This window comes from Alligator sinensis, unplaced genomic scaffold, assembly GCF_000455745.1.
Source record: "Alligator sinensis unplaced genomic scaffold, ASM45574v1 scaffold63_1, whole genome shotgun sequence".
NCBI classification, from domain to species: domain Eukaryota; kingdom Metazoa; phylum Chordata; order Crocodylia; family Alligatoridae; genus Alligator; species Alligator sinensis.
The window spans coordinates 496,459-522,290 of NW_005842811.1; the positions used below are offsets into that span (position 1 = coordinate 496,459).

The following is a 25,832-nucleotide window of genomic DNA, read 5'->3' on the forward strand; positions in this document are numbered from 1 at the left end:
GACCGCCGGCCCGGGCCCGGCCTGGGCGACCCCGACATCGTCAAGTCCCCCAGCGACCCCAAGCAGTACAGGTGAGTCCCCCCGCACCTGCCCCCTTCCCTTCCCTTCCCAAACGGGTGCCCCGCGGAGCCCGTCCGGAGAAGTGTCCGCTGCCCCCCCCCAAGTCGCCGGTTTCGGGTGAGAGCGAGGGCACGGGCGTGGGCGCTGCTTCACGCCCCGATTGAGCAAAGCGCTCGGAGGCTGAAACGCGGTCCGGCTACTCACACGGCGTTTGAGCGAATTAGCACCTGGTTTCCTTCCCGAGGGGAGGGAGAGGCAAGGTGAGTTGTCCGGAGCGGCTCCGAATGCCGTCCAGAGGAGGTCGTGATCGCTCCTCGCCGCTGCGGGCGGGCTCCGGGAGTCCCTCTAAAAGCAGAACAGAGTTTTCCTGAAGAGCAGTCCGGGAGGCTCTCGGGCGCTCCATCAGACGTAGGTGCGATTGAACAAATATAATGGTTTAACTAATGTCAAGAGTCGTGTCACGCATGTTGGACGCCCCCACGTCACGTGAAACCCACGTCCTTTCCTCGTTTTAGGTGACCGCGTAGATAGCAAGGTTGTCGTTTTCCTTTCCAAGGGACTTGGTCTCGAACCATTCATACGTCCGCTGAATTACCGTGCAGCGCTTGCTCTCCCGATTTCGGAGGGAATAGGGGGGAAGCTGGCGTCTGTCCCCAATGCAGGCCGCTCTGACTGGAGCCACCTGAGAGCGGCCTGCGACTGCAGCCGCGTTGATCAATGCGGGGTTGCCGGCTAGCGAGTGTTTTTTGTGTTTTTTTTTCTGGATGGGTTTCTGTGAAGAATAGAGGCAAAAAAATATCAGGGAATATTGTCGCCTTTTGACTAGTAAAAAGGCTCGTGCTAAACTCTCGGCTGAGTTCTGAATTTGCAGCAACGATGAAAACGAATGAAGTGACCTTCCTGCTGCCTGCATGGAGAGGCTGTATCATCTGGCGTAGGAAAACAGCTGGCCCATTCCCTTGCCAGCCCGCTTTATTCTGTCTTGTCCTTCTTCCTGCTTAGTTTTTGTCCCACTTATTGTCAGGCAAGTCTGATGGAAGAACGCCATGTATGTGCTGTTCCACCAGTGAAAATCCTGCACTTCCCTTGCCTCTCCCTCCAGGGAAAGAACGGTGACTGTACCAAGCACTTCTGAAATGTTACCCTTAATAAATAAAACTCTTGACGTTTCCATCCACTGTGCCAAACATGTGTTGCAAGCAAAGGATTCTGAGACGTTTTAGCAGAACACACGCTCTCTTTATTGCTGGACTCAGACGTTCGTGTTTCTGTCTGTGCACTAGCCCTTCTAACATAATATTAATTTTTCTCCAAGAGAGTCTGCCGTTCTCTTTATCAAACTGCACCTTTCAATCTTACATTGACACTAATCTTACAGAAGGAGTTCTGATGATGGTGGAGTTTATTAAAAGTAAACTTTAATCTAACCTGGGAGGGGGAAAAAAGGTATGTTTGCATGCTCTGGTATATGGCATGCCTCAGGATTTGCTTTCCGGTTTAGCCTTCTTGCTGGATTTCATTGACTTGTTTTTGGATGTTTAAAGCATTCTGTAAACATTTAACCTAAACTCGTATGTATCTCGGTGTTTACTCATTACTTTAAAAAGGCAGTTACTTTGTTACATTTAACATGCTTTGAACTTGGATGTTTTGTTTTGTTACCAAGAAATGCAATAGCAGACAAGACATCAAGTGTCTGAAACCTGTATCGGCGCTGGAATTTTAGTTTTCTGCACGGAACAGCTCTAGCCTGCTGGCTTCTGGATGGCTGACCTGAGGAAACACCTTGTCATGAGAGCACAGCTTCCAGTTTAAACATCACGGGGAGGACTATAGTTCCTGTTTAAAACAAGAACTTTACTTTCATTTATTAATCTGTTTTCTGTGTGGACACTAACAAAAACCGAAAAACTAACCCTTCTAAAAAGCAACCAATGTGTGCTATCCTTGCTCTTTATTTTGGGTTCAGTGATTGGCTTTACTCAATGCTCTGCATACTAATTAGTGTTCAGTCATGTATTGATTACACTTCTGTCCCTTTCCATCAGAGTAAAACGTGGAAAAAGTAAAGGACACCAGTCTCGCTTGTCCTCTCTACTCAGCATTACTTAACTCTGTTCTGGAGTCTCATTAACTGAAAGCTAGTCACCTTGAAATAGATGCCTAAATTATCTGCTGTCCTGCTAACGGAAGCTGTTTCCTTGCCTTATTACATAATCTTTTCAGTCCCTAGAGAGAGTTAGGGCATGAGTAACAAAAAAGTGTCATTTGTTACTTATTTATAGTGAAGCAAGAAAATGGAGATGTAAAGGCTTCAGTAGCTAAACAGGCTTTTATTAAACACAGCTCCACAATTCTGTTGAAAACTATGTTGGTTTATCTTGAACAACTGTGTATTAATCGGAAGCAGATGGCTGCACATTGTGGGACCATGAAAAAGCTGAAGAAGCTAATTTTCTACAGCAGCGAAGAAGATAGGGGTGCACTGTAGTCATCCCAAAGCTGATGGGGCTTGCTTTCTGAGTAAATGCTGTAGGGTCAGCAGTTGCATAGTTAAAGTCTTGTAAACAGCTGTCCAAATTTGTATATATGTGACATTATTTTCAAGCAGACTAAACTATTGTAAGCGACTATTGGAAAACGTCTCTCATGCTGCTGTGATCTCCTGACTGCCTCCACTAAACTGAATGAAGGATGGACATCTCCATTTGTTGAGAAATAGGACCATTGTCATGGCTGTGCTAAGTATGGCTGAATCCCTTTCCAGACTGACAATAATTGTAGTTGGCAACTTATTGGGCTTTTGAGATTTAGTTTTGATCTTTCATATGTTAAATCACAATAAAGGCTTATGGCTACTGAGCAGAAGAACATGAGAATCATCTGGGAAAGATATAGAAGCAAACTCCTTGGTCACAGTGTATAATTTAAGATGCCTAGTCCAGGGCACAGGTACTGAGAAGATGTGTCATGGCAGCAGTTTACAGATTTGTCATCTCTAGAATAGCAAGATGGCCAGTATGATTATTTCACTTAGATTGAGGCAGCGGCAGTTTTAAGTTGTGGTGGGACAAGTGATATTTTACACAGATCAACCTCACTTTCCCTGTATATCTGTGGATACTGTTTAAATAAGACATGCTAGAGGAAAACAATGACTTAGATTGTGGAAGAGCTGCTAAAAAGGGATGGTTAGGGCCTCATTCCTAATACAGGTGAGCCAGACCCTTGGAAAACCCTAATATACCTGGAAGGGTGTTAGATCCCTCTTTAGAGGGACTCTGGTGCATGGGTCTGCCTGCATAGAAACAATTTCTTTCTGGATGTATTTTTCTAAGGAAGGTAACCCAACCTTCTGTTCGTGAAGCCCTGCTGCCCCCACCCCCCAGTGCAGCATGTAATAGTTCAGATACAGTTGTGCAAAGTAAAAGCTCAGTTTTTTTCCTCTATCTCGCAGTAAAATATCAATCTGATTTCTACTAATATTATTAGCTACTTCCGTTTTTCTCAAAGTGCTCGTCAAACTCATCTCGTGTTTGGTTCCACTTTTAGTTTGCCAAATAATGTGCTCTGCCTTTACTTGATTGGACACCTGACAAGTCCATGTTTCATAAACCTTTCAAAAAGGTCTGGTTGATTCGCTTATAAAAGGAGCTTATTCGCTTAAAAATAAAACACAGTGAAGTTTAATAATATTACACCTCCCTTCTAGGCTTTGCAATAAATGAGTTGGGCCTCATTTATCCTCAGCTGAATGCAGTTAATGTTATAGGAATTAATGTGCAGGGAGACTTTCTTACGGAAGTCAAAGGCACATCATGTCAATGGTACAAATGTAAGGGTAGGCTAATTTTTTTCCTGTATTCCCATAGTATGTAAGAGCTGTGGTTGTCAACAAGATCCCTATTGTTATAGGTGCTGTAAAAACATATCAGGGAGACTATTCCTCTTCCAAAAAAACTCAAGATTACTTTTAGTATGAAACTTCATCTTGTTCAGGTGATTTCAGGGCCTGGTCTTGCATCAGTGCTTTCAGAATTATATTGGTGTAATATTGTCCCATGTGGATTATATAAACCCTCAAACCAAGTGACTTTACCTGGTCTGGTAGAGTGTTACCCCTGAAACCTATCAGGAAACTCTTACTGATATAGATTGTCTGCAGTTCTCTCAAGGCAAACAGGTTATTATTACATGTTTTCCTGCCATCTGGTGTTGAGGTGCTGTGGTAGCATCCCTTCAGATAGAGATGTCAAGCTCACCTTGGGGCTTCTTGCAGGCTGAATCCAGCCTGGGGCACAAGAATAGTCTGGGGGCAGCGAGGGGTTTGGTTGCGGCAGTGGGTCCAGAGTTAGCAAGTGGTTTGACGGCAGGAGGGGTATGGTGGTGGCACTGGGTGTAAGGGACTGGTCCGGGGGCAGTGGCAAGCCAAGCTTACGGCCAACAGCCATGGCTAGTGGGGCCAAAATTTTTAATTCTACTGGAGGCCTGGTATGCCAGATAGAACTGCTCCTTCGGCCACATATTTGACACCCCTGTCCTAGGATAAGCCACATGTCTGTTAGATACTTTGGTATAGCTTGTATTGGTGTATGGTACAGATATAAATTATGCCAGAGTTCATGGTTGTCCTCTATTACTTCTGTTGAGGAGCCCCACACAGTTATGGTAAATCTGGAAACTCCCAAATCTGGCCATTCAGAGGTTTTAGGAAGCAACTGATGTCCAAGTATTCACACAATTGTTCTCCTAGGTACATCAAATTGCAAAATGGATTAAGTGCACTATTGATTTCGGATTTAAATAACATGGACGGTGCTCCTTCTGCACTGTCTTCAGAAGGAGAGGATGATGATGATGAATCAGAAGATGAAAGTGATGAGGATGATGACTCTGGGGCAGAAATTGAAGATGACAAGGAGGATTATGATGATGAGGACTGTGACGATGAGGAGGAAGAGGAAGAAGGTGAAAATGATGATGGAGAGGAACTCAATGATCCTGACAGTGAATTAGAAGAACTAGCAGAAAAGGAAGAGACAAGAAAGAGGGGCTGTACAGAAAAGCAGGTATGTATTAATGCTATAAAAAGAAAAATGGTTACATAGAGAACTTCTGCTCGTTTACAAACTCTGTAGCTCTTGGTTGGGAGCTGCTTCTGACCTGGTCCTCTGTTCCTGTGTGTCACCTACCTAATCTGTGTTAGAGCTTTTATGGTCGTTATCACTGTTATGCAGAGACCCTATCTTTCTTACCCAGAGGAGAGCCTGTGCTGTTTCTCAGATGCAAGGCCTGCCCAGTGATTGCCTCAGAATGGAATATAATGTAGCCCTTGTGACTGCTTACAGACACAAAAAAAAAACCAAACCAACCAATAAACCGCTTTAGTTTCAGCTCGGCATGCCCCCATACTGAGCGCAGTGCATGCCCAGAAGAGGCGCTGTGTTAGTGGGACTCAGCTTGCCCAACATTTGTATAGATCACACACTTCAGCAGGGGTTTTTGTCACTTTAACCTAAAGCTGATTCTATCAGCTATTAGATAAAAGTGCCAAAAAGCCCCGCTGAAGCACCTGATCTATACAGACACTGTGGAGCTGGGTCAAACTGATGCACTTCTTCTTCTAGTGAAGGGCTGTTTTGTTTTGTTTTGGGGTTTTTTTCTTCACATCTGTCAGTGGCCTGTATGTCCACTTCTTCTGTACCAGGTGGGGAATAGAGTAAATGTATGATAGCTTTGAAATATCCCCTTACTGGTCAGATGATGCTTTTCCTGGAGAAATAGCTCACTGTGGATGTTGTGTTTTCTCTAGTCTGCAGCTGCCCTTTGTGTTGCTGTTGGTAGTTTCTCTGATCCTGAAGATCTGCCTGGATTAGCACACTTTCTGGAGCACAGTATGTATCTGCTTATATTTCACTCTTTTCTACTTCTGTAAAAGGTATGATTTTTAGTTTAGGTAAGAAGCAGCAGCATTTTTAAAATGTATAACTGCTCTTTCCATTTCAGCTAGTCAGTGTCTGACACTTTCCTACCATTTGCTTAGATAAGTTAGTGTGTACACAACACACACAGCCCATGGATGGAGCAGTAGTGCAAGTTACTGTACAGCTTGCTACTAAAATGCTTGTGTTGATCTGAAGGAACTAGTCGCATCTAAGAGTGATTGAGTAGTTGACTCCCTTGTTGGACAGCAGTGACTGGGACAGTGGAAGATTATGGATGCAAAGCAGCTATTTCAGAACTCTACAACTAAATTCAGAACTAGTGTAAGCAATTTCACTTACGCTACACCAGAATTTGGCTTCCAGGACCAGTGTCTTTTTTGCAGAAGAGCCCATTTGTGCTCCAAATGTGATTGCACTGAAGGTTAATGAAGAACATATATATGAGACTTGGGCACCCTCTGTCATCTGCTTTTACATCCCCTTTCCCATGTCCCCTCACTCCTCTCCCTATTCCTTCTTCCTTGTCCTTTAAATCCCATTCCTGCATCTCTTCCATACTTCGTTCCTTCCTTCCAGCAAGCAAAGAATGTGTAATTATTTTTTATGGAAATTGTTTAAATGCCCTCCTGAATTTTTTGCTGTACATGGGTAACATTTCACAAATTAAAAGAAGTACCCCCTCTGACAGGGGCAGATTGTAGCAGCTTGCAGCCTAAGTTTTGCCCAAGGTTTGATTTGAACTGACAGTGGCTGGGACTAGGTCTGGTCCGTTTCCCTTTGAGTGACCCGGTTCTTAGGAATGCTGACTGACTTAAAACCCTCTCAGCTACTTTGGCCATTCATGATGTGAGCATTAGGCACATGCCTAGCAGGCCATGAGCCATTTTCCCAAGCTAAATTCTTTCTTTTAAATTGCATTTTCCACTTTACTTTCCCAAATGGGTGCAATGAACCAGCTGAATTAAATGTGAAGTAACAGAGACCTAAGAACATAACATGAGAGCTGCCATTTTTTGGGTCAAACCATAGTTTCATCTTGCCCCCCCAGCATCCTGTCTCTCAGTGGCACAGTAGATGCTGAAAGGGACAGTGAACTGGGTATTACCAGGGTTTTTTCCACTGTTCTTCTCACTTGCGGCCTCCAGCATTTAATTTGGATCATGATCAGAGTCATGGTTTGGTCACTCTTTATTCCTAACAAAAGTTGGTAATATTTGCTGAACTTAATTATTCCGTTTTTAGATAGGGCAGGGCAGCGGGGGTGGGGGTGGGGGGGTGTTACTCCCTTTGCTTGAATGATCCAAAATGTAGATTCCTCTCTATCTGTCCCTCTGCTCTTGAGAGGCTGCACATGCAGAAATGGTGACTTTTTTTATTTTTTTAGAGTAGCAAGTTCTCAGCTTGCTGTACTGGAGTTGGCCTTCCTCTATAATATAATGGTTGATAAGCCCACAAATGGCATAGCGATGCACTTTATATACAGGATTATTGGTATTAGATTCAGTCAAGCTCCGATTTTAAAGACTACTAAAACCAAGTGTGTTCCTCATTTCTGAAGCTTTTTGTTCTTTCAGCTTGTGTTAGACTGGGCAGTTATTGTAGAAATGTTTCTCCACAGCCTGCCTGGAGTACTTATTTACAGCTGTGCCATTTGGGCTTGAAATATTTTTATTCTGATTGATTTGCACGGTAAATTGACTTTTCATAAAGGAAAATGGCAATGGTAAGTGCAAAGCAGTGGAAGAGCAGGTCACCTCTATTTAATTACTTCTCATTTTAAGCGAGAGCTGTGCATTTTTGTAGTTGTAATTTACAAATGTGTATATCTCTAATTTGGCTGATTCTGTTCCAGTGGTATTTATGGGCAGTTTGAAGTATCCAGATGAGAATGGCTTTGATGCATTTCTGAAGAAACATGGGGGCAGTGACAATGCTTCCACTGACTGTGAAAGGACTGTCTTTCAATTTGATGTACAAAGGAAATACTTCAAAGAAGCTCTTGACAGGTAACTTAATCACACCTAATAATAACTACATAGTTTGGTTTAAAATAGATTAATGGATGTCTTTGTCTGTCAGAGAAGACTGTATAATTTTTCATTGCCTCATCTGGACCTGATTGAAATGATCCTCCTGTTGCTGCACTTCTTTAAAATCCTTTTCCTGAAACAGGGGATCCTTAGGGTGCAAGGAGTCCGTGACTTGGCTTTGAATATTTTGAAACCTTTTGAGGTAGCGTCTGTTTCCCACAATACTGTAGGTATTTTTAATATACATACCTCCTGTGAGAAGAGGGTAGACCTCACTTCTTTTAATCTAGAAAATTTGGATTCTATGGTTCTTCATATTTTTGTGTTTGATTCTTTCCTTTTGTTAACTATGGAGAGAAGAAGCTTACCTAGAATTGTTCAGTGACTTGTATTTTTTAAATATGTTCCTGTATAAACTTACCTTTTTTTTTTTTATCCCATGGGAGGAGGTGGAAGCCTGGACTCTTATGCTATCATGTAGAACATCAAAAAATGGAGTTTACATGCTCCAGTTTATTCAATAAATGATGTATTCTGTGACAAGAAATATTATTCAGATTGCTCATTGAATGACATGGGATGTGTGAAAACGTTGTTTTCCTGCACAAGGGGAAAAGTCCCTGGTAAGAAGTGAAAGTGAAATAGTTCTGATACCCAGAAGCCTCCTAGGAGTACCCTGCAAATAAGCATTTTTCTCAAAGCCACTAAAATGGTGCTTAAGCTGATTTCTGCCCTAGAATGTGCACCCCTTAGGATTGCTGGTTTCATAGAGCCTAAAGCATACATAACAGCACAAGATTTAGCTTTTTAAGGATGGATATCCGCCCGGCTTTTGGATGTTTTGAAGGGGCCTAAAGAGAAGCAACTCAAATATTAAGAATTTTCGCATGAGGAGAGATTGCAAAGAACAAACTACTTAGTGGAGAGGAAAGAAGAACCCGATAGAATGATGAAATGTACAGAGAGAGTAGACAGGTGCTCCTGCTAGCTTTTGATATATAGATTCATAGATGCTAGGGTTGGAAGGGACCTCAACAGATCATCAAGTCCCACCCCCTGCCCTGGGCAGGAAAGAGCGCTGGGGTCACATGACCCCAGCCAGATGCCTATCCAGCCTTCTCTTAAAGATCCCCAAGGGAGGGGAGGGCACCACCTCCCTTGGAAGCCCATTCCAAATTCTGGCCACCCTCACTGTGAAGAAGTTCTTCCTGATATCCAGCCTCAATCTGCTCTCTGTCAGTTTGTGACTGTTGTTCCTTGTTACCCCAAGAGGCGCCCTGGTGAACAGAGCATCTCTGATCCCTTGCTGCCCCCCGTAATGAATTTGTAGGCAGCCACAAGATCACCTCCTCAGCCTTCTCTTGCGGAGGCTGAAGAGCTCCAGGTCCCTCAGTCTCTCCTTTCAGGGCTTGGCCTGCAAACCCGTAACTGTATGAGTGGCCCTCCTCTGGACCCTCTCAAGGTTATCCACATCCTTCTTAAAGTATAGTGCCCAAAACTGGACACAGTACTTCAACTGTGGTCTGACCGGTGCCGCGTAGAGGGGAAAGGGGATGTGTTAAAGGTAATTTTTAAAAATCCGATACTCATCCATATGTTGTTACCTTGCCTGCCCATTATCCATCTCTCTCTGTAGGGGAGCAGAGATTTGTTGGCTAGCAATATTCATAGATACAGGTAATAAAACGTTAATGAGTTTACGTTTTAACTCCTGCTTATGTTTTTAGGGCATGTTTTAACAATTTGTTGCCTGGAGTTAGGAGTAAACTTTCCCTATGCTCATTTTGTTTCCCCAGTATGAAGAGTTAAGGATTCTTGCATTTTTCTTTGAAGCATCCAGCTACTGCTGGAGATAGGCACCAGACTAGATAGATCCCTTGTTTGGTCTTGTAGAATCATTCTTAGGATATTAAGGCAGGTTAAAAAAAATCCTGCATCTTGGGGCTGCCCCCCGTCAATCCACTTCAAAGAGCAGAGGCATTGCCTTTGTTGCTGAGAAGATGAAAGAATATGCATTATTTTCCTATAAAAGCTTAAAGAACTAGTGATGATAAAGTCTAGAATTATTAATTTTTTTCCTGAATCATTGCAAAAATCTGATCTTAGGTGACACACAATATCAATGCCCATGTGCTTTTCTGTGGTTTGTTTCTATATGTTTTGTTATAGAAAATAGCCTGCTAATATATAAATAGGGGAAAAATGAAATTTTCTGGTATTTCTTTCTTAGGTGGGCACAGTTCTTCATTCACCCATTAATGATCAGAGATGCGATTGACCGGGAAGTTGAGGCTGTGGACAGTGGTAAGAATAATTGTCTTTTAACTGCATGTGCTTTCATCATAATTCTTCAAAATAAGTGTTTGGAGCTGTGCGTAACAAAATTGCCAAACCCCTGAGTGCTGAGTTTAGGTAGATGCTGTTTTCCCTAAGCATAGCTAATTAATTTCATTTGTGATTTTCCACATGATTGTAATGAAGTCCAAACTGTTCTCTAATAGGACGCAGTTGTTTGAGTTTCTATCAATATGGCAGTAAGCCTAGTCCAGAAAAACACTTCTGAAGTGTTTTGCTAATTCAGTTGTCCAAGACAAACCAGTTGTATAGAGTGAAATAGAGCCTTAACAATGTTCTTTAAAGAAGCAAAAATGTCTGATGCCTTCACTTGATACTGAGGCATAGAATGAAAGTCTGAAAGGGGTACATACACTTGTAAAGGCACGTTAAGAAAGAACAACCTTTACATTTGAATCTAGTAATGAACCCAAGCTTTTTCATCTCTTTCACTGAAAAGAAAGGTGAAGTGGGGCAGTTGGAACTTTCAAAGCACTGCTTTTTTCAGCGTTTCTTGGGGGTTTTGAGTTTAAAAAATGTTAATAAAGACAATTCAAGAATTTCTTCTGTTCTCCATTCATAACCCTACTGGAGCTCCAGGGTAGCTGAGAGAGAAACTTTTATATACTGCAAGAAATAAGTTATATTTAACACAATCTGTAGTCATTTTTCCTTAGTGTCCTGATTTATGAAAGATGGTGATGGCCCTTCATTGCCACTAAGCTCTGTGGGGGATGAGGGCACTAAAGATATCACAGAATTGGGTACTAAATGCCGCTTCCCCTCTCTCCCCTTTATCTTCTCTTCTGCTTTTCTTGATAACCAAGTGGGTCTTTCTTTTCTTATTTTGAGCTTTAGTGACAGTGATATGGTTTTACTATTTGCTGCTTTTTCGTGCATCTTTTAAAAGAGCCTGTCCAGAGCTGTTCCATGTACTTTGTGTCTCCTCTTGAATGCTGATATTTGTTTCATTAGAATATTACCTTGCATCCTGATGTTTAATACAGTGTTTATTATTTAAATGAACAGAGTATCAGCTAGCAAGGCCCTCTGATTCAAACAGAAAAGAGATGTTATTTGGAAGCCTTGCCAGACCTGGGCATCCTATGAAGAAATTCTTTTGGGGTAAGCTCTCCCTTGCTAAAAGGTTAAATAAATATATGTGGTACAGGAAGAGGTCGTAAAATGTCTTAATGATGGCAGTTTGTGGTATTGCCCCAAATTCTGGCTGAAATTAGTTAAATTAGCTCTGAGCTCTTTGTGCTACTATTTTGAGTACACTTTGGGACAAAAAGTGCTGCATCTACTTAAGATGCTGTTCACTCTAGCTCAGCTCCCATTTCATGTTAAAAATCAAATTGCTGCGATTTGTGGTAACACATGATTGTTCTTGAAGGCACCTGTGTTTTGTTTACTTTTTTTTTTTTTTTTCATTCAGAGTCCTTGAAAAATGAAGTTTGCATTTTGGACATGCAAAAAATTTATTTGTGGATGGTTTCTAGGAGAGTTTTTAAAAGCCATGTGATCTTCCTTGCATCTGTAGAGGCAGCTGAGGAATGGCTTCACTGTCATTCCACACCCTTGTGAGTGGGATGGGCGGAGGGAGAATTCACTCCCCTCCCAGATGGTCCAGTTCCTTTTAGAGTCCATTTTCAGCAAGCCCCTTTTGTGCTGCTCTGCATAAACTATAAGGCAGGGCAGGTTGTAGATCAGGTCATCTTAGAATTGTAGGTTTTATTATTGTTCTCCAAGTGCTTTTCTCTTCCCTATTATGAAAGTCATTGTGAGCAGGAGAAACAAAACCGGTTCTACGCAAAGCGTTCTCCAGTACACAGTGTAGATGTGAAAAATGCCCAAATTGCTTTTTCTTCAAACCTTTCATAAAGCTCTCAAGTGTTGTATAAACAGTAAGAAAGTAGAAAGAAGTATCATTTCAGAGTCTGTGTTCCCTTAACCCTAAATTTCCCAAAGGCTTTGATATGCTAAGATTTCTTGGGTATGGACAATCCTGTATTTATAGTGGTTTCAGAAGGGCAGGGAATGCTGCCGAGAATGTTAGGCCGTTTGAGCCTAAGCAAACGGTCCCAGCTGTGACCCTGGAAAAGGCAGGTTTAGAGGGAGTGGTTTTGCTACACTTGAAGCACTACAGGCTCATGCACAGATACTAATTACTGCATAACAGTTGCTGTACAGTCTTAGCAGCAGCTCCCTCCTCTCCTTTTGAAGCCACTACAAAGTATGTTTGTTCATACCCCTTGGTTGTACGTTCTTAACATTTCTTCTATTTCCATGGCATTAAAACACTCAACCTGATCTGCATCTCTTGTATATATAGAACTCTTATTAGTTTAACTGGGAGTTTGGGTGCACAAGGAATCTTACACTGGGCCCCATGTTAAAAAAAACTAGGTGTATGAGGCTCTGGAATAAGCAAATTCAGATTCCTAAACATTTTTTTTTAAATGTTTACAGGTAATGCAGAAACTCTCAAACATAAGCCCAAAATGAATAATATTGATACCTATACCAGGCTGAGGGAGTTCTGGCAGCACTATTACTCTGCTCACTACATGACTTTGGTTGTCCAGTCCAAAGGTAACATCAGTTGTGAAAATATCAGGTGTGGAAATATTAATGCTCTCAGGGATGAAAATGTTGAAACTTGGTCTGATTGTTTCACCTCTCCTTAGGGCCTGTATGTTTCCAAATTTTTTTCTCTCCAGTGAAATATTAATATGGAGGCTCTACTTCTGTATGGATGCTAGGGGTTCTGTGGTTTTGGGGTTTTTATTTGCGACTAGGGACAGAAATTACACACAAACCATTATACATGATCAGAAACTGGTTCAAATCTGTAACACAACAGAAATTCAGTGCACATAAACTGTTTTCAAAAGGACCAAAACCAGTTTAAAATAAACATGGATGGATGTAGTATTGGACTCAACTGATTTAGGTTAACTTGGTTTATTGAACTTTTGTCCCAGATCCCCTCCAGATTCAAGTTAACTCACAGTCCCTCCAGCATCCCTGGGATATGTTGCACCTCCCCCGCAAACCCCACCTCGCAGGGTGGGTGGGCTAGCCTTGGCCCAAGCTGTCTGCTCCAGCAGAGCAGGGAGGTATGCTCTAGCAGCCCCTGGTTTTTGGCCTGGGCCACTGCAGGCATGTGGTTGCATTTCTGGAATCAAAAGTGAATGTCTGTTCACTTGCTTACCGGTTCAGTTTACATAGCTTAGATCAACTTGAAAAGATTGAATGGATTTAGCCTTGGGATTTTTGATTGGCTTATACTTAGCATGTAAGAATGTTGGGAAATGACAGCATTTCATTGGTGAAATGACCCTGTACTGCTGATTTCTTGTGGGATGTGAGGCACTATAAAATGGCTTCCTGATTGATCTATCTTTAGCATCAGTTCAGCCAGAGCACTTAAAGCATTGGTGGGAGGACCAGTAGCTAGCCAGGCTTTCTCCGATCCATTATTTTTGTGAGCTGTTAACTTTTAATAGTATGTTCCTTTTTCTATAAGGAAGAAAGGGGAAATAATGCTCCTCACTTGACACACAGTACTATGTTACCCAAGGCATGACTACATTGGCTTGCATCACACATTTCTGTATAAGTATAGTGCTTAGGATTGTCTAACGCATCCTATGGATTTTGCAGATTCCAAAGCTGTTGATGTTTTATCATTTATGTGTAGCCCAGATACCATTACTTTTAATCCCAGTCCTGTCTGGCCTGAGATTATAGGAAGCATATGAAGATCAAGACCTGATCCATAGTTAGGTTTATATTTCTTCTTCCCTTACAGAAACTCTAGATACTTTGGAAAAATGGGTGACAGAAATCTTCTCGGAGATCCCAAATAAGTAAGATTTTCTGATTACCTGATTAGAAGTTTGGCTGGGTTGATCTAGCTGGGGATGGTCCTGCCTTGAGCAGGGGGTTGGACTACATGACCTGCTGTGGTCCGTTCCAACCTTAATTTCTATAATTCTGTGAAGTTGTAAAATGACACTGCAGACTTACGAAATTCCATTTATGCAGCATTCAGAAGTGTTGACTTCCTTGAATGTATTGCTACCTGTGTTGATGAAATTTTCTTCCCTGGCTGAGGATAACATTTGACTTTGAAGGTTAAAGGTTGGCATTAAACAAAATACAAACTTTCTCATTGCCTAGGAAGAATTTAGCCTTTAAACTGCTGTGAAGTGTCAGCCTTGATTGGCATTTGCTGCACCTTGTTGCTTGATGTGATTGGATGAAGAATTATAATCTGTTTTAGAAAGATTGTAAACCTTGTATACTTACTTAATGTCAGGAATCATTACCAAAATGCAGGTGTGGCAGTGGTGTGTGTTAGATAGACGCTGTCATTTTCCAGTGACTGTGGTTTTTCAGACTGAGGCAACCCAGAGTCACTACATTGTGCTTGCTGGCTAAAATTGACATTGTCCAAAATTTGTTACCTTTAATATGGCTGAACTCATCAAGAGTGGCCCTTTAAAAAGCAGATTTTAGACAGAATTGACCTGTTGTGGCTGAAGATTTTCTTGAGAACCCCCTCTCCCCTTAAACGTTTTGTTAAGTTTTATAGATTGCTGACTAACTGATTTATGCTGTGTTTAAAAAAAAAAATTGTCAGTAGTAATAGGCTAAGGACTGATAATGTATCAGTTATAGGATGTGATGTTGACTTGTCTATTGGAGGGAGAGGGGCAGTAGAATGAAGATACTCTTTTTACCTGCTGGGTATTGAAGGGGCAGTGGGGGAGGAGGAATTAAGCATTGTAGCAATGGTTTACATGAGTTCTTGCTGCTTACACTTAACATAGCTTATAGATAACTACTGAAATGTGAGTTTCCTCTTTTCTCAGTGTGCTCTTACTCATATTTGGGCTCAAGTGTTTAACTTTGCTGGAAGTAAAAGGTTGCAAAGAGACATTCATGCCCCTTGTCATACCACAAATGTCCAGAATGGTGGCCTGAACAGTAGGCGGTAAACATCTGGGCTGTTTTTTTGTGATGGACATCTGTTTGCCTTAAGGCTAGAGCTATCTGTGCTGTCCGGTTGCCTTTGGCAGGGGCTCCCTTCAGGGGAATTTTTGGGGTGCACAGGATTGGGTCCCTACAGCCATGGTATCTTGTAGAGGCATACCCCAGGACTCCCTCAGCATAGGATTCCCTGAGCGTATATATTGAACTGCTACACCCTGACTCGGAGTCCACCTGTGCAAATGGAGGAGAGGTATCCATTTGCAGAGGAGCACCCTGAACTGGGGCTCAGAACACAATGCGGGCACCTGCAGAATCCCTTACTGGGAGATTCCTGGGGCACACCCCTGCAAATGAGGGAAGCTAGGGTTTCCCCTTTTGTAGCTGTCCCACAGGATTGGGTTCCTGAAGAGCCAGAAGTGGCAGGGGTCTGACCTTGCAGGACAGCAGGCGATGTCTCTGTTGTCCAGCGAAGCAGATCAGCTGTGCTGGGACAAATCTCAGCACAGCTGATCCCACCCATCAGGGACAGTGCCTGTATACAGCTGAAGTTGGTCACAGACAGGGAAACTTCTTTGTGAAGTTGCGCTGTCTGCTTGCTGTCAGAATGCAGGTGGTAATGTGGATTTAGTGCAGGGGCAAAGTGCAGCCCATAGGCTGGATCCAGCTGGCAGTGGACTCCATTTCCCAGCAGCCCCTGCCCACATAGCTGGGGCTGGTCTCCATGGAGGCTGCAGCTGCCTTGTCATAGTGCGAGGCTGGGGTTGCCATGGAGACTGGCCCCAGCTGTTGTGGCAGGGCAGGGGGCTGCTCTGGAGCCCTGGGAGAATGCGGCAGGGGCACCTTAGTCCATCTGGGGCCAGGGCAGAGCCACGATCTTCAGCCTGCACGCTTCGGGCAGGGGCACGCAGGCAGCAGATTGCAGCTCTGCCCTGACTCCTTACAGCGGTGCCAGCCTGGTCTGGAGCAGGGGCAGAGCCTGTGCACTCCTGCCCTGAGCATGCAGGCTGCAGATCGTAGCTCTGCCTTGGCCCCAGACCAGGCTGGCCCTGCCACAAGATCCCTGCCCTGCCATGCATGCCCTGACAGCGTGGCTGGGGCTGGTCTCCATGGCAACCCCAGTCTTGTGCTATCACTGTGCAGCTGCTGCTGGGGTCTTCATGGAGACTGGCCCCAGCCACGCGATCAGGGGCTGCTGGAAAATGGTGTCCGGCTGCCAGCCAGATCCACCATTTTGCCCACCCCTGATTTAGTGACAGTCCAGAACATCAGAATCACCAGACCCTAAAATGCAGATATTGTTGGCCTCAGTATTGCTGAAGTGCAAAGATTACTTCTGTATGGCCCTCCTCGTGGCATCGCAGTGGCTTCCACTCAAATATCAAACTGTATTTTTGAAGACAAGTACAATGTGTTTCATTTCACCCTTGATAAAGCAACCCACTTTTGGTGAATTCTGCAGCTTGGCATACATCACACGGTTCCAGGTCCAGCACAGTTATTTCACTATTTCTGTGGGTAGAAATCAGCCAGACTGTTCAGTTGTTACCTTTCTGTGACAGCAGGACCAGGTCAAGGTTATAAAGCTCTTTGGCCTCACCTCCAGCAGCAAGACTGTGACTGTAGTGACTCCATTTCTCAGCAGCCCCTGCCCACATAGTTGGGGCCTGCCTTAGTCTCCGGTGTTGTGCTAGTTTTTGCGATGTTTGGTGCTGTGGATAAAATGAGGAGTAGATGATGTCCCAGTAACTTGGGGAATAGGAAAGGACATTTGGGGGTCGTTGGGGACTAGTGAACACTGCGTTGACTTTTAATCAGGATGCGGTGGCATTTGGAATATGCCCCTGGTAAGAGTTGCATCCTGTTGTGTGAAGTTTTAAGGTTTCCATCACTTAACAATGATGGGGCTTGTTCTCGTCCTCCTGGATTGTGAGTGGTAATTGTGCTGTGATTTTTGTTATGTTTTACTAGTGGTTTTTCCAAACCCAACTTTGGCCATCTGACGCAACCATTTGACACACCAGAATTTCACAAGCTTTACAGAGGTGAGTGAACTATGTTCCTCTTTTTAAGTATTGAATGAATATACCACAGTGCGGAATTTTTGTTGCTTTGAAATTTTAAGAAGATTGACTTACCATTGTTGAGCTTCTGCTATAAGTAGTTTTGTATAACTTCCCCAGTGTTGTGTTTTTCATTTAATAAATCTCTTGCCCATTGCAGGTTGCTGCTCCTACTTCTCTCTAACACCTTTGCATTTACAGTTAGTACTTTTTTTTTCCTGTACAGTTGTTCCGATCAGAAAAATTCATTCACTGAGCATCACCTGGGCACTTCCCCCTCAGGAACAGCATTACAGGTAACGTGATGTTGCATCTTACTGATGGCACGCTTGTGGCTTTAGTGAATGTCTATAAATCTTGCTAATAGCTTGGGCTCTTTCAAAATGATTTATATTACAGTTCAGACTATTTTAACTCAAAGTGTGTATATAGCAAGGTGATGCAAACCTCTCTGTAAATGAGGTCACATTTGTTAACTCTGTTTTATATTGATTTAACTGAGAAGCTGGGGAAGAACCAATGCAAAGGTTGTTAACATCCGTGTCTAGTTTTTGATTTCATAGTATCATAGTAGCTAGGGTCAGGAGGGACCTGAACAGATCATCTAGCCTGACTCCCTGCCACAGGCAGGAATGAATGCTGGGTTCACAAGACCCCAGACAGGTGATCGTCCAACCTCCTCTTGAATTTGTCCAAGGTAGGGGCGAGGACCACTTCCCTGGGAAGTTGGTTCCAGATTTTGGCCACCCTAACTGTAAACTATTGCCTTCTGATCTCTAACCTAAACCTATTCTCCGTCAGCTTATTACCGTTGTTCCTCATCACCGCAGGTGGTGCTGGGGAGAAAAGGGCTCTGCCTTGTTGCTGTTGATCCCCCCTGATAAGCTTGTAGGCAGCCACCAGGTCCCCCCTCAGCCTCCTCTTGCTGAGGCTGAACAGGTTCAGGTCCCTCAGTCTCTCCTCGTAGGGCCTGTCCTGCTGCCCTCTCACCAAGCGGGTGGCCCTCCTCTGGACCCTCTCCAGGCTGGCCACATCCCTTTTGAAGTGTGGTGCCCAGAACTGGATGCAGTGCTCCAACTGCGGCCTGACCAGTGTCGCATAGAGGGGGAGGATCACCTCTCTGGACCGGCTTGAGATGCACCTTTGAGTGCATGACAAGGTATGGCTGGCCTTGCTGGCTGCGGTCTGGCATTGGCAGCTCATGTTCATCTTGGAGTCAATAATGACTCCAAGATCCCTTTCCGCCTCTGTGCTTTCAAGGGGGGGAACTCCCCAGCCTGTATGTATGATTGGCTCGCTGCATTCTGTAAACCTAAATTCCCTTGTATAGTCAGTTAGATTTAATCTTCTTGATGTTGCTGTTTAAAGGTAACATAGGTCCAGATGGAATATAATTAAGTTTATTTTTGTAGTGATTTGGGTTTTCTGTATGAAAGATGCTTTTATCTCTTGGCATTTTAACTTTATTTTTTTCTTTATAGGGTGAAGCCACTTCATTACATTTCATGGCTGGTAGGTCATGAAGGCAAAGGCAGTGTTCTTTCCTTTCTTAGGAAAAAGTACGTATTTTTCTTCAAGAATACTCTAAATATTGCTTTTATTGTAAAGTAGTGATAGGCAAATAGTTCTCTGATCTAGTAAGGTTTAGTGACAAAGCTCTACAATGATGCTGCTTAAAGTTTGTAGGAGCCAAGATACTGAAGATGCTCTTGGAGCTTACCCTTATTTCTCCATAGTGCCAGATACTCCTGTGCTTGGACTGTTTGTATCTCCAGAATCGAAAACCAGCGCTGTGTGTCCTATAGCTGAAAACTTGAAGGCTTCACAAGCAATTCTTGTCAGAGGAGGGAATTCGTCTGGCAAAGTTAATTCTGAAATTTAATTTGCTGAAATATTTTTTTAATATCTCAAATGTTTGAGAATAGGCACTGCATACTTAAATTGCAACTTGTATTTTAAACAATTAAAAATCAGGTTCTCTTATCTGCAGAGGCCTGAATTCAGAGCAATTCCCTGCCCTGCAATGTTTTCCGATACTGTGCCAAAAAAAAAAAAAAAGCCAGAAGCACATAATCAGTACCAGCAGGTGACTGGCAGTTATTGTTTGTTTCAGCATCATTGATTTTTTTTTTTTTTTTTTTTGGTTCATACCAAATACTTATCATGAAGTTGAGTTACGGTGCTTGAATGTCCTGTCTGTTTCTTATTTTGAATTTCAGAGAGCTTAAACCTGTGCTTTATGAATTGGTGAAAAGACACCTGGTTACAGGTTGTTTCAGGTTCACTTTGAAAGGGCTTGCTGTTAAGCTGGTCAGAAATAAGCTAGAGCAATGATACAGTCATGCTGCTTAAACTTCAGAAAAGTTTTTAACCGAATGTTAAATAGTTGGTTTAACTCTACAATAGGTTTTGGGCTCTTGCATTATATGGAGGAAATGGTGAGACAGGATTTGAACAGAATTCCACCTACTCTGTGTTCAGCATTTCTGTTACTTTGACTGATGAAGGCTACAAGCACTTTTATGAGGTAAGTTTCACTGCAGCTTGGACTTCATATCAGTCTGTTATTTCCAAGTATCAAAGTAGTTCATCAGTTTTGTCTTTCTGCCCTCAGGTTGCACATGTTGTATTTCAGTACCTGAAGATGTTACAGAAAAGAGGGCCAGATAAGAGGTACGTGGATGAGACCCAGTGGTCTGCATTGTTGCACCAGAAATTTCTGAGCTTTCCCCTATTTGCTAGAGGTGTGTGTTATCTCCTCTAGTATGTACATATCAGAAAAGTGAACACAGTGTGACACTGGTGGAAAATATCATCGTTAAAAGGAAAGGGAGGAGTTGTAGGTCACCATAAAAAGGCAGTGTGATGAACAGCAGTGAAATGTCACTAAGTCTTGCCAGCCCTGCTGTAGCAAAATTGAAAGGGTGAATAGTCAGGGAACAGCTCTTTTAGCTGAGATTATATCCAGGTGAGTGACTGCAGTGTAATCCTTGTTGATGTGGGAAATTTGTCCCGGTTTAACTTCAATTGTTGTTTAAACTTGCGCAGTTAAAATTGTGCTAACCCCTGTTTACGTGGACTTTTTAGTTTGGTTCGATGTAAAGTCGTTCCTAATTGACTTAAACCCATTTAATGTGAAATAACAGCCTTTTGCTCTGGTTTAACTAAATTGATATATACTAATACTTATCAATCTGCATGTAGCTGTGTCCACAATGACAGATGGAAAATGGAAAATTCTCTGCTTTAGGAGTTGTTGAAGAGTTCTCTCCATCCCAAACCCTGAGCCTTAAGCATTTTGCAATGAAGTGCATGGTGGTCAAGGCAGGTGACAAGAAGCCAGGAATTCCGTGTGTGCTACTCTTAGCTTTTTAACTGGTTTTGCTGTCTAATCTTGACTGTTCTATGCTTTAATATCTCCATCTCTGTATGAAAAGAGATAAGAACTTGTAGCAGTAATGATAGCTGACTGACAGTATTAAAATGCTTTGAGATTTCCAGTTAAAAAAGGATTTATATGTGTACTTCTACTGCACTTTCACCAGATTCCAGATCTTATAGATGTATAATTATTGTGAGAAACTGACTAAATTAATTTCCATTTTGTGATGTCTTACCTAGACATGGTGTTTCTTGGTCACTTGTTAAAGGTATCAAGGTGATGGGAAAAACTCTTCTTTTACAGAATTTGGGAAGAGATACAGAAGATTGAAGCTAACGAATTTCATTATCAAGAACAGGTACATGTCTATAAAGTATCTGATGAAGATAAAGTCTTAAATTTTTAGATTGCTGCTGGAGTTTTTGCTACATAACTTAGCTTAGGAATTTACATGGCCCTGATAACATGTGACCTTGAAAACATAGATGAGATAAGGCAAAATAAGAAGGTTAAGCTGAAAAATTAACATCACAGATAGGATAATGTTAGACTTGTGAACATGTCCTTTAACAAAAGCAAAATATCATGCCCCCTGCCTCCCTGTTTAGAGCGATTAAGTCTTTGGTGCAGAAACCTTGTCTTATTTTTCTATAAAGGTTTTGTCCATTAATTGCGGTGTATATATGAAGAAGAAGAGTGTTTCTTTAGGCGTACATGCATTATGTCACCTGCAGAGCAGATCTTTCTTTGCACTGTTGTGCTTTGGGGAGTTTGCAGAAGAGTAATCTTGAGAGTTAGGGATGACCTTGTTCAACAAGAGATGAAATGTTAACAAAACTCTTGTTCACGATCACAAGGTTGCACAGTTAAACCTTTGAACTTCGAGTTGCTGATTGGGTTACTTCATTGTAACTGCAACCACTGCACTGTTTTTCTTTTGTATGCTTAATAAAAGATTTTTTTAAGCATGTGAAATGTAAAAGTTGTGTGCATAGCAGAATTTAATTGGCTGGCTAAGATTCCTATACAGAAAACAGAAGGAGAAATATAGGGGAGGATCAATAAGATACAGAAAGAAAATGACACACAAGGGAAAGAAAGACCTTCAAATCTTATATCCCAGCTGTTCAGAATTTAGCTGCAGTCATACCACCAGCACAGCAGAAAACCACCCCTCTCTAGACACTGATTCCCCAGTCTGATAGCCAAAGAGCCAAGTATCAGGGGTTAATGGGTCCTCCTTTTTAGCTTCTGGGAAAGTTAGAGGATCCTTTTTTTAAACAAAAAAAATGATGATCCTTGTAACATTTCAGTGCTGTGGAGAAGCTTAATGAGGAAGGAGCAGTTTTGGACTCACCTTTAGGTTCAGTGACCAAAAGTAAAGCTCAGCAAATACAGCAGACAAGCTCTGCTCTGCAAAAAAACATTGTGTTAGTTACATGATGTGTGAAACAATTTTCCTTATTTGCAGACTGATCCTGTTGATTATGTGGAAAGCCTTTGTGAAAATATGCAGTTGTTTCAGAAGGAGGACTTCCTGACAGGAGACCAGCTTCTGTTTGAATACAAGCCTGAAGTGAGTTGCCTTCTAGCTACACCCCAGGGAATTATGTGCAGAAAAATTGTAAATTATGCTAAATTAATTGCTTTTATTTTTTTTTACTTTTCATCTTGCATCCTTAATAACTGTGCCAAAAACCCTGTCTGGGTGGGTGTGGGATTTGTGGGTGGTGTTGGGGGCCCCCCCAGCCACAGGTGCATGTCCCCCATCCTCCCCATGGTGTACAGCTCCTGCCACTGCTGGTGGCGGTGGCAGCAGCAGGTAGTGGATCTCAGGGTGCTCGTGGCCGCAGCAGGCAGAGCCCCCTGGCAACATGTGGCTTCAGCTGAGTCCTGGGGGCTGCACGCGATGGCACAGAGCCTGCTCAGCCTGGTCCACTGGAGTGTACCTTCACACCAAACCAGGCTGGCTCCGTACCAGCACATGGGGCTTGCAGCACTGCAGATGGGAGCCATGTACCATCGTCCCGGGCAGGTTTGGTTCCTCCACATGGGGCTTCTCACTGGAGTGCTGGAAGCTCCACATGGAGGCACGGAGCTGGCCCAGCCCAGCCCGATGGTGCGTAGCTCCTGCCTGCAGTGCGGTGAGCCCCATGTGCTGGCACAGAGTCAGCCTAGTCTGGCCTGTGGGCCCGTGCCAGAGAGCTGGGCCTGATGGGCTCCATGCCACCATGCGCAGCCACCAGGACTTAGCTGGAGCTGCGCACCACGGGGGGCTCTGCCTGCTGTGGCCATGAGGACTTGCTGCTGCTGTGGTGCTGTCGCTGCCCACCATGATGGGGAGTGGACTTGTGGCAGAGGGGCCCAAACCCCCCACACACCCCCATGCCTACCCACAGACCCCCCTCCTGCAGGCAGGAACTCCCCTCCCCACTCACCAGCTGTCCAGTCATGCACCACTGTGCTAGGTGCCTCCACATGGGGCTCCCAGCTGGAGAGCCAGGAGCCCTGTGGAGGTGGAGGCATAGAGCCCGCCCAGGTTAAATTATACAAAATTATGTAGTTATGTAGGGTCAGACATTTTTATGCGCAAAATTGCTCAAGCACATCATTGCGTATTTCCCTGGGGTGCATCTAGCTTTGAATGCATCTGAGATGGGGAAATTCAGAAAACTGCACTGTATTGCACAGGTTTTATAGGTTATTTGGGTAGCTTCCAATAATTTTAGAATCCAAAAGCAAATAGCTTGGTTTTAAAAGAATCCTTTGAGTATCCTGTACTTTTTTAGAATAAGCTTAAGACTTTGGCAGGTGCAGGGAAAGTTTTACATTAGAACTGAGGTGCATTGCCTTTTTTCTTTGTAGATCATTGCTGATGCCCTTAACCAGCTGTACCCACAGAGAACCAACCTTGTTCTGTTGTCTGCTGCCAATGAAGGACAGTGTCATTTAAAGGAGAAATGGTTTGGCACACAATACAATGTGGAAGGTAAAGTGACCTTCCTAGAAGGGGTCAGAGGTTATTTAAAGCCCTCAAGGCTGTTAAAAATGTGCCAGTGCAGTGTGCAGCCTGCAGGAGTGAGAACGTGAACGTTTGACTGTGGCTGTCTTGCCCAGAGCATGGAGCAGTAAAGACCTGGGTACCTCATGCTACTGTACAGTTATTTTTTCCTCCTTGAAGCATTGCCTCTGAAAGATCCTTTTATTAAAATATTTTTGGAGCATTGGGGGTGTTAGAAGGGGGATCACAAAGCCTCCCTTTCTTCCCACTCCAAATAAGTATTGAATAGGGATGAAAATATAGGCAGTGGAGGCAAGGGCAAGTTGTGGTAATTTGCAGTGCTGAAGTGCACACCCTAAAGTTGCTTTTAAATATGACTCCTTTTTTCTAAGTCTGGGTGGAGGGAGTCCTAAAATGGGATGTACAGAAGGGTGGTAAGGAGCGCCACACCGCATCAGAAGAGAAGCTCCCATCATTCTGCAGATAGGCACAAAGACAGACTTGTCTAAAGGAGGAGAGAATTTTTCTAGGAGTCAGTGCAGGAGCTGCTGATTTGCTAAGCCTGTCTCCCGATAATTGACTAAATTCATGTTTTTCACAGATGTTGACAAATACTGGAGTGATCTATGGGCTAGTGACTTCGAGTTAAATGAGGATTTGCACCTTCCAGAAGAAAACAAATACATAGGTACATGAGATGCCAGTATCTGATTGGACTGTCACACTTCCTCAGTAGTCATTTTGAGGAGATGGGGTGTTATAGGGTTTTTTCCCCTCTGTTGAAGTCAGACTGCAGAAATATCCATCTGAATTCCTCTTAAAGCTGACTTTTATAAGTTTTAATTTTGGACCAACAGTATTAGCTTGCTATGTACCAGAACTTGGTTTACTCTAAGGGGGAATTTTTTGGCTTGCTGCTCTTTTGGCGATGACAAACTCTTTAAAATAGCTGCATCTGTCACTAGGTGTGAAAAGAATAACTAACTTTTATCTCTTGAACTGGACATAGTAGCCCATCTGTACTTCATTTCAGGATTGGTTGTGAGCCTGAGTTTGGGTGTTGGATCTAAAATTGGGGCCCAGATAGTGCTACTGAATGTACTTCAGCAATCTGCAGGAGAGAAGAGCAGTTTGCCTACCCCTCTGACGATGGCGGTTTCGCATCAGTGGCTGTGGATATGAAATATAGTAACTCGCCTGTTCTTTGCTTTAGCCACCGATTTTGCTCTGAAGGCACCCGACTGCCCTGAGACGGAATATCCAGTCAAAATACTGAGCACGCAGCAAGGCTGTCTGTGGTACAGGAAGGATGATAAATTCAAAATTCCCAAAGGTAATGTTTGTTAACTGCTCTATTGTGTAATGAGCAAGGGAAGCTTTTTGCTAGGCAACAGTGCGGTCTTAAATAGGGCTGGCATGTTCTTCAGACTGGAGGCTTATTGTTTCCCTTTCCTCTGAAACGGAAACAGCACAGAGCATTGCTCCAATTGCCATTTCAGTTACAAACAGCAGCTTTTGTGTTAACCCTTTTAGGTTGCCCTGTGATATCAACTCCCCCTGAGCTACTTGGTTAAAAATGTGCTTATTTCCATCATTTCTGGCACCCCTAGTTTCAGTGTGTGCTGGTGTCTGTATTTCAAAAGGTAACACTTTGAGGGCGTGCAATTCTCTAGGCTATTTGCTGGATTTTGGTTTGGACGTCTGTAAAATCTAAATGCCACTTGCCTACAGTCATTCTAATGAGCAGTGTATTGTGGCAGTGCTTGGAGGCTGCAGTCATGAATTGGGTTCCATTTGTTAGGCAGTTAGCACTTGTACAAGCACCCTGAAAAGGCAGTCAATCACCCGAGTAACTAATTCAGTTGTGATTTACAGTTTTCAGGCAGTTTGTCACATAACGCTATGTTGTCTCAGTTTCAGATATTTCAGTTCCACTGCTGCTTAACGCAGCTTGCAGAGTTCTGTGTTAGAAGGCAGAGAAGGAATTGAATGGGTTTTTTTCATAATTGTAGGGAA

General features: G+C 43.2%; 1 protein-coding gene across 2 annotated transcripts in view; it reads left to right on the top strand.

Moving 5' to 3' along the window:
• The first annotated feature begins 6 nt into the window (after positions 1-6).
• NRDC (nardilysin convertase) overlaps positions 7-25,832 on the top strand; it is a 42,534-nt gene continuing 16,708 nt past the window's right edge. For both annotated transcript variants that reach the window (XM_006035182.1, XM_025191353.1), the window contains exons 1-18: positions 7-71; positions 4,814-5,129; positions 5,873-5,954; positions 7,858-8,011; positions 10,266-10,339; positions 11,399-11,494; positions 12,842-12,964; positions 14,187-14,244; positions 17,342-17,415; positions 17,660-17,729; positions 18,915-18,992; positions 19,840-19,960; positions 20,048-20,106; positions 21,119-21,173; positions 22,287-22,391; positions 23,681-23,804; positions 24,418-24,504; positions 25,030-25,149. In XM_006035182.1, coding sequence (XP_006035244.1) covers positions 4,869-5,129; positions 5,873-5,954; positions 7,858-8,011; positions 10,266-10,339; positions 11,399-11,494; positions 12,842-12,964; positions 14,187-14,244; positions 17,342-17,415; positions 17,660-17,729; positions 18,915-18,992; positions 19,840-19,960; positions 20,048-20,106; positions 21,119-21,173; positions 22,287-22,391; positions 23,681-23,804; positions 24,418-24,504; positions 25,030-25,149 — 1,741 coding nt within the window. In that variant the 5' untranslated portion in view covers positions 7-71; positions 4,814-4,868. The remainder of the gene's footprint in view (positions 72-4,813; positions 5,130-5,872; positions 5,955-7,857; positions 8,012-10,265; positions 10,340-11,398; positions 11,495-12,841; positions 12,965-14,186; positions 14,245-17,341; positions 17,416-17,659; positions 17,730-18,914; positions 18,993-19,839; positions 19,961-20,047; positions 20,107-21,118; positions 21,174-22,286; positions 22,392-23,680; positions 23,805-24,417; positions 24,505-25,029; positions 25,150-25,832) is intronic.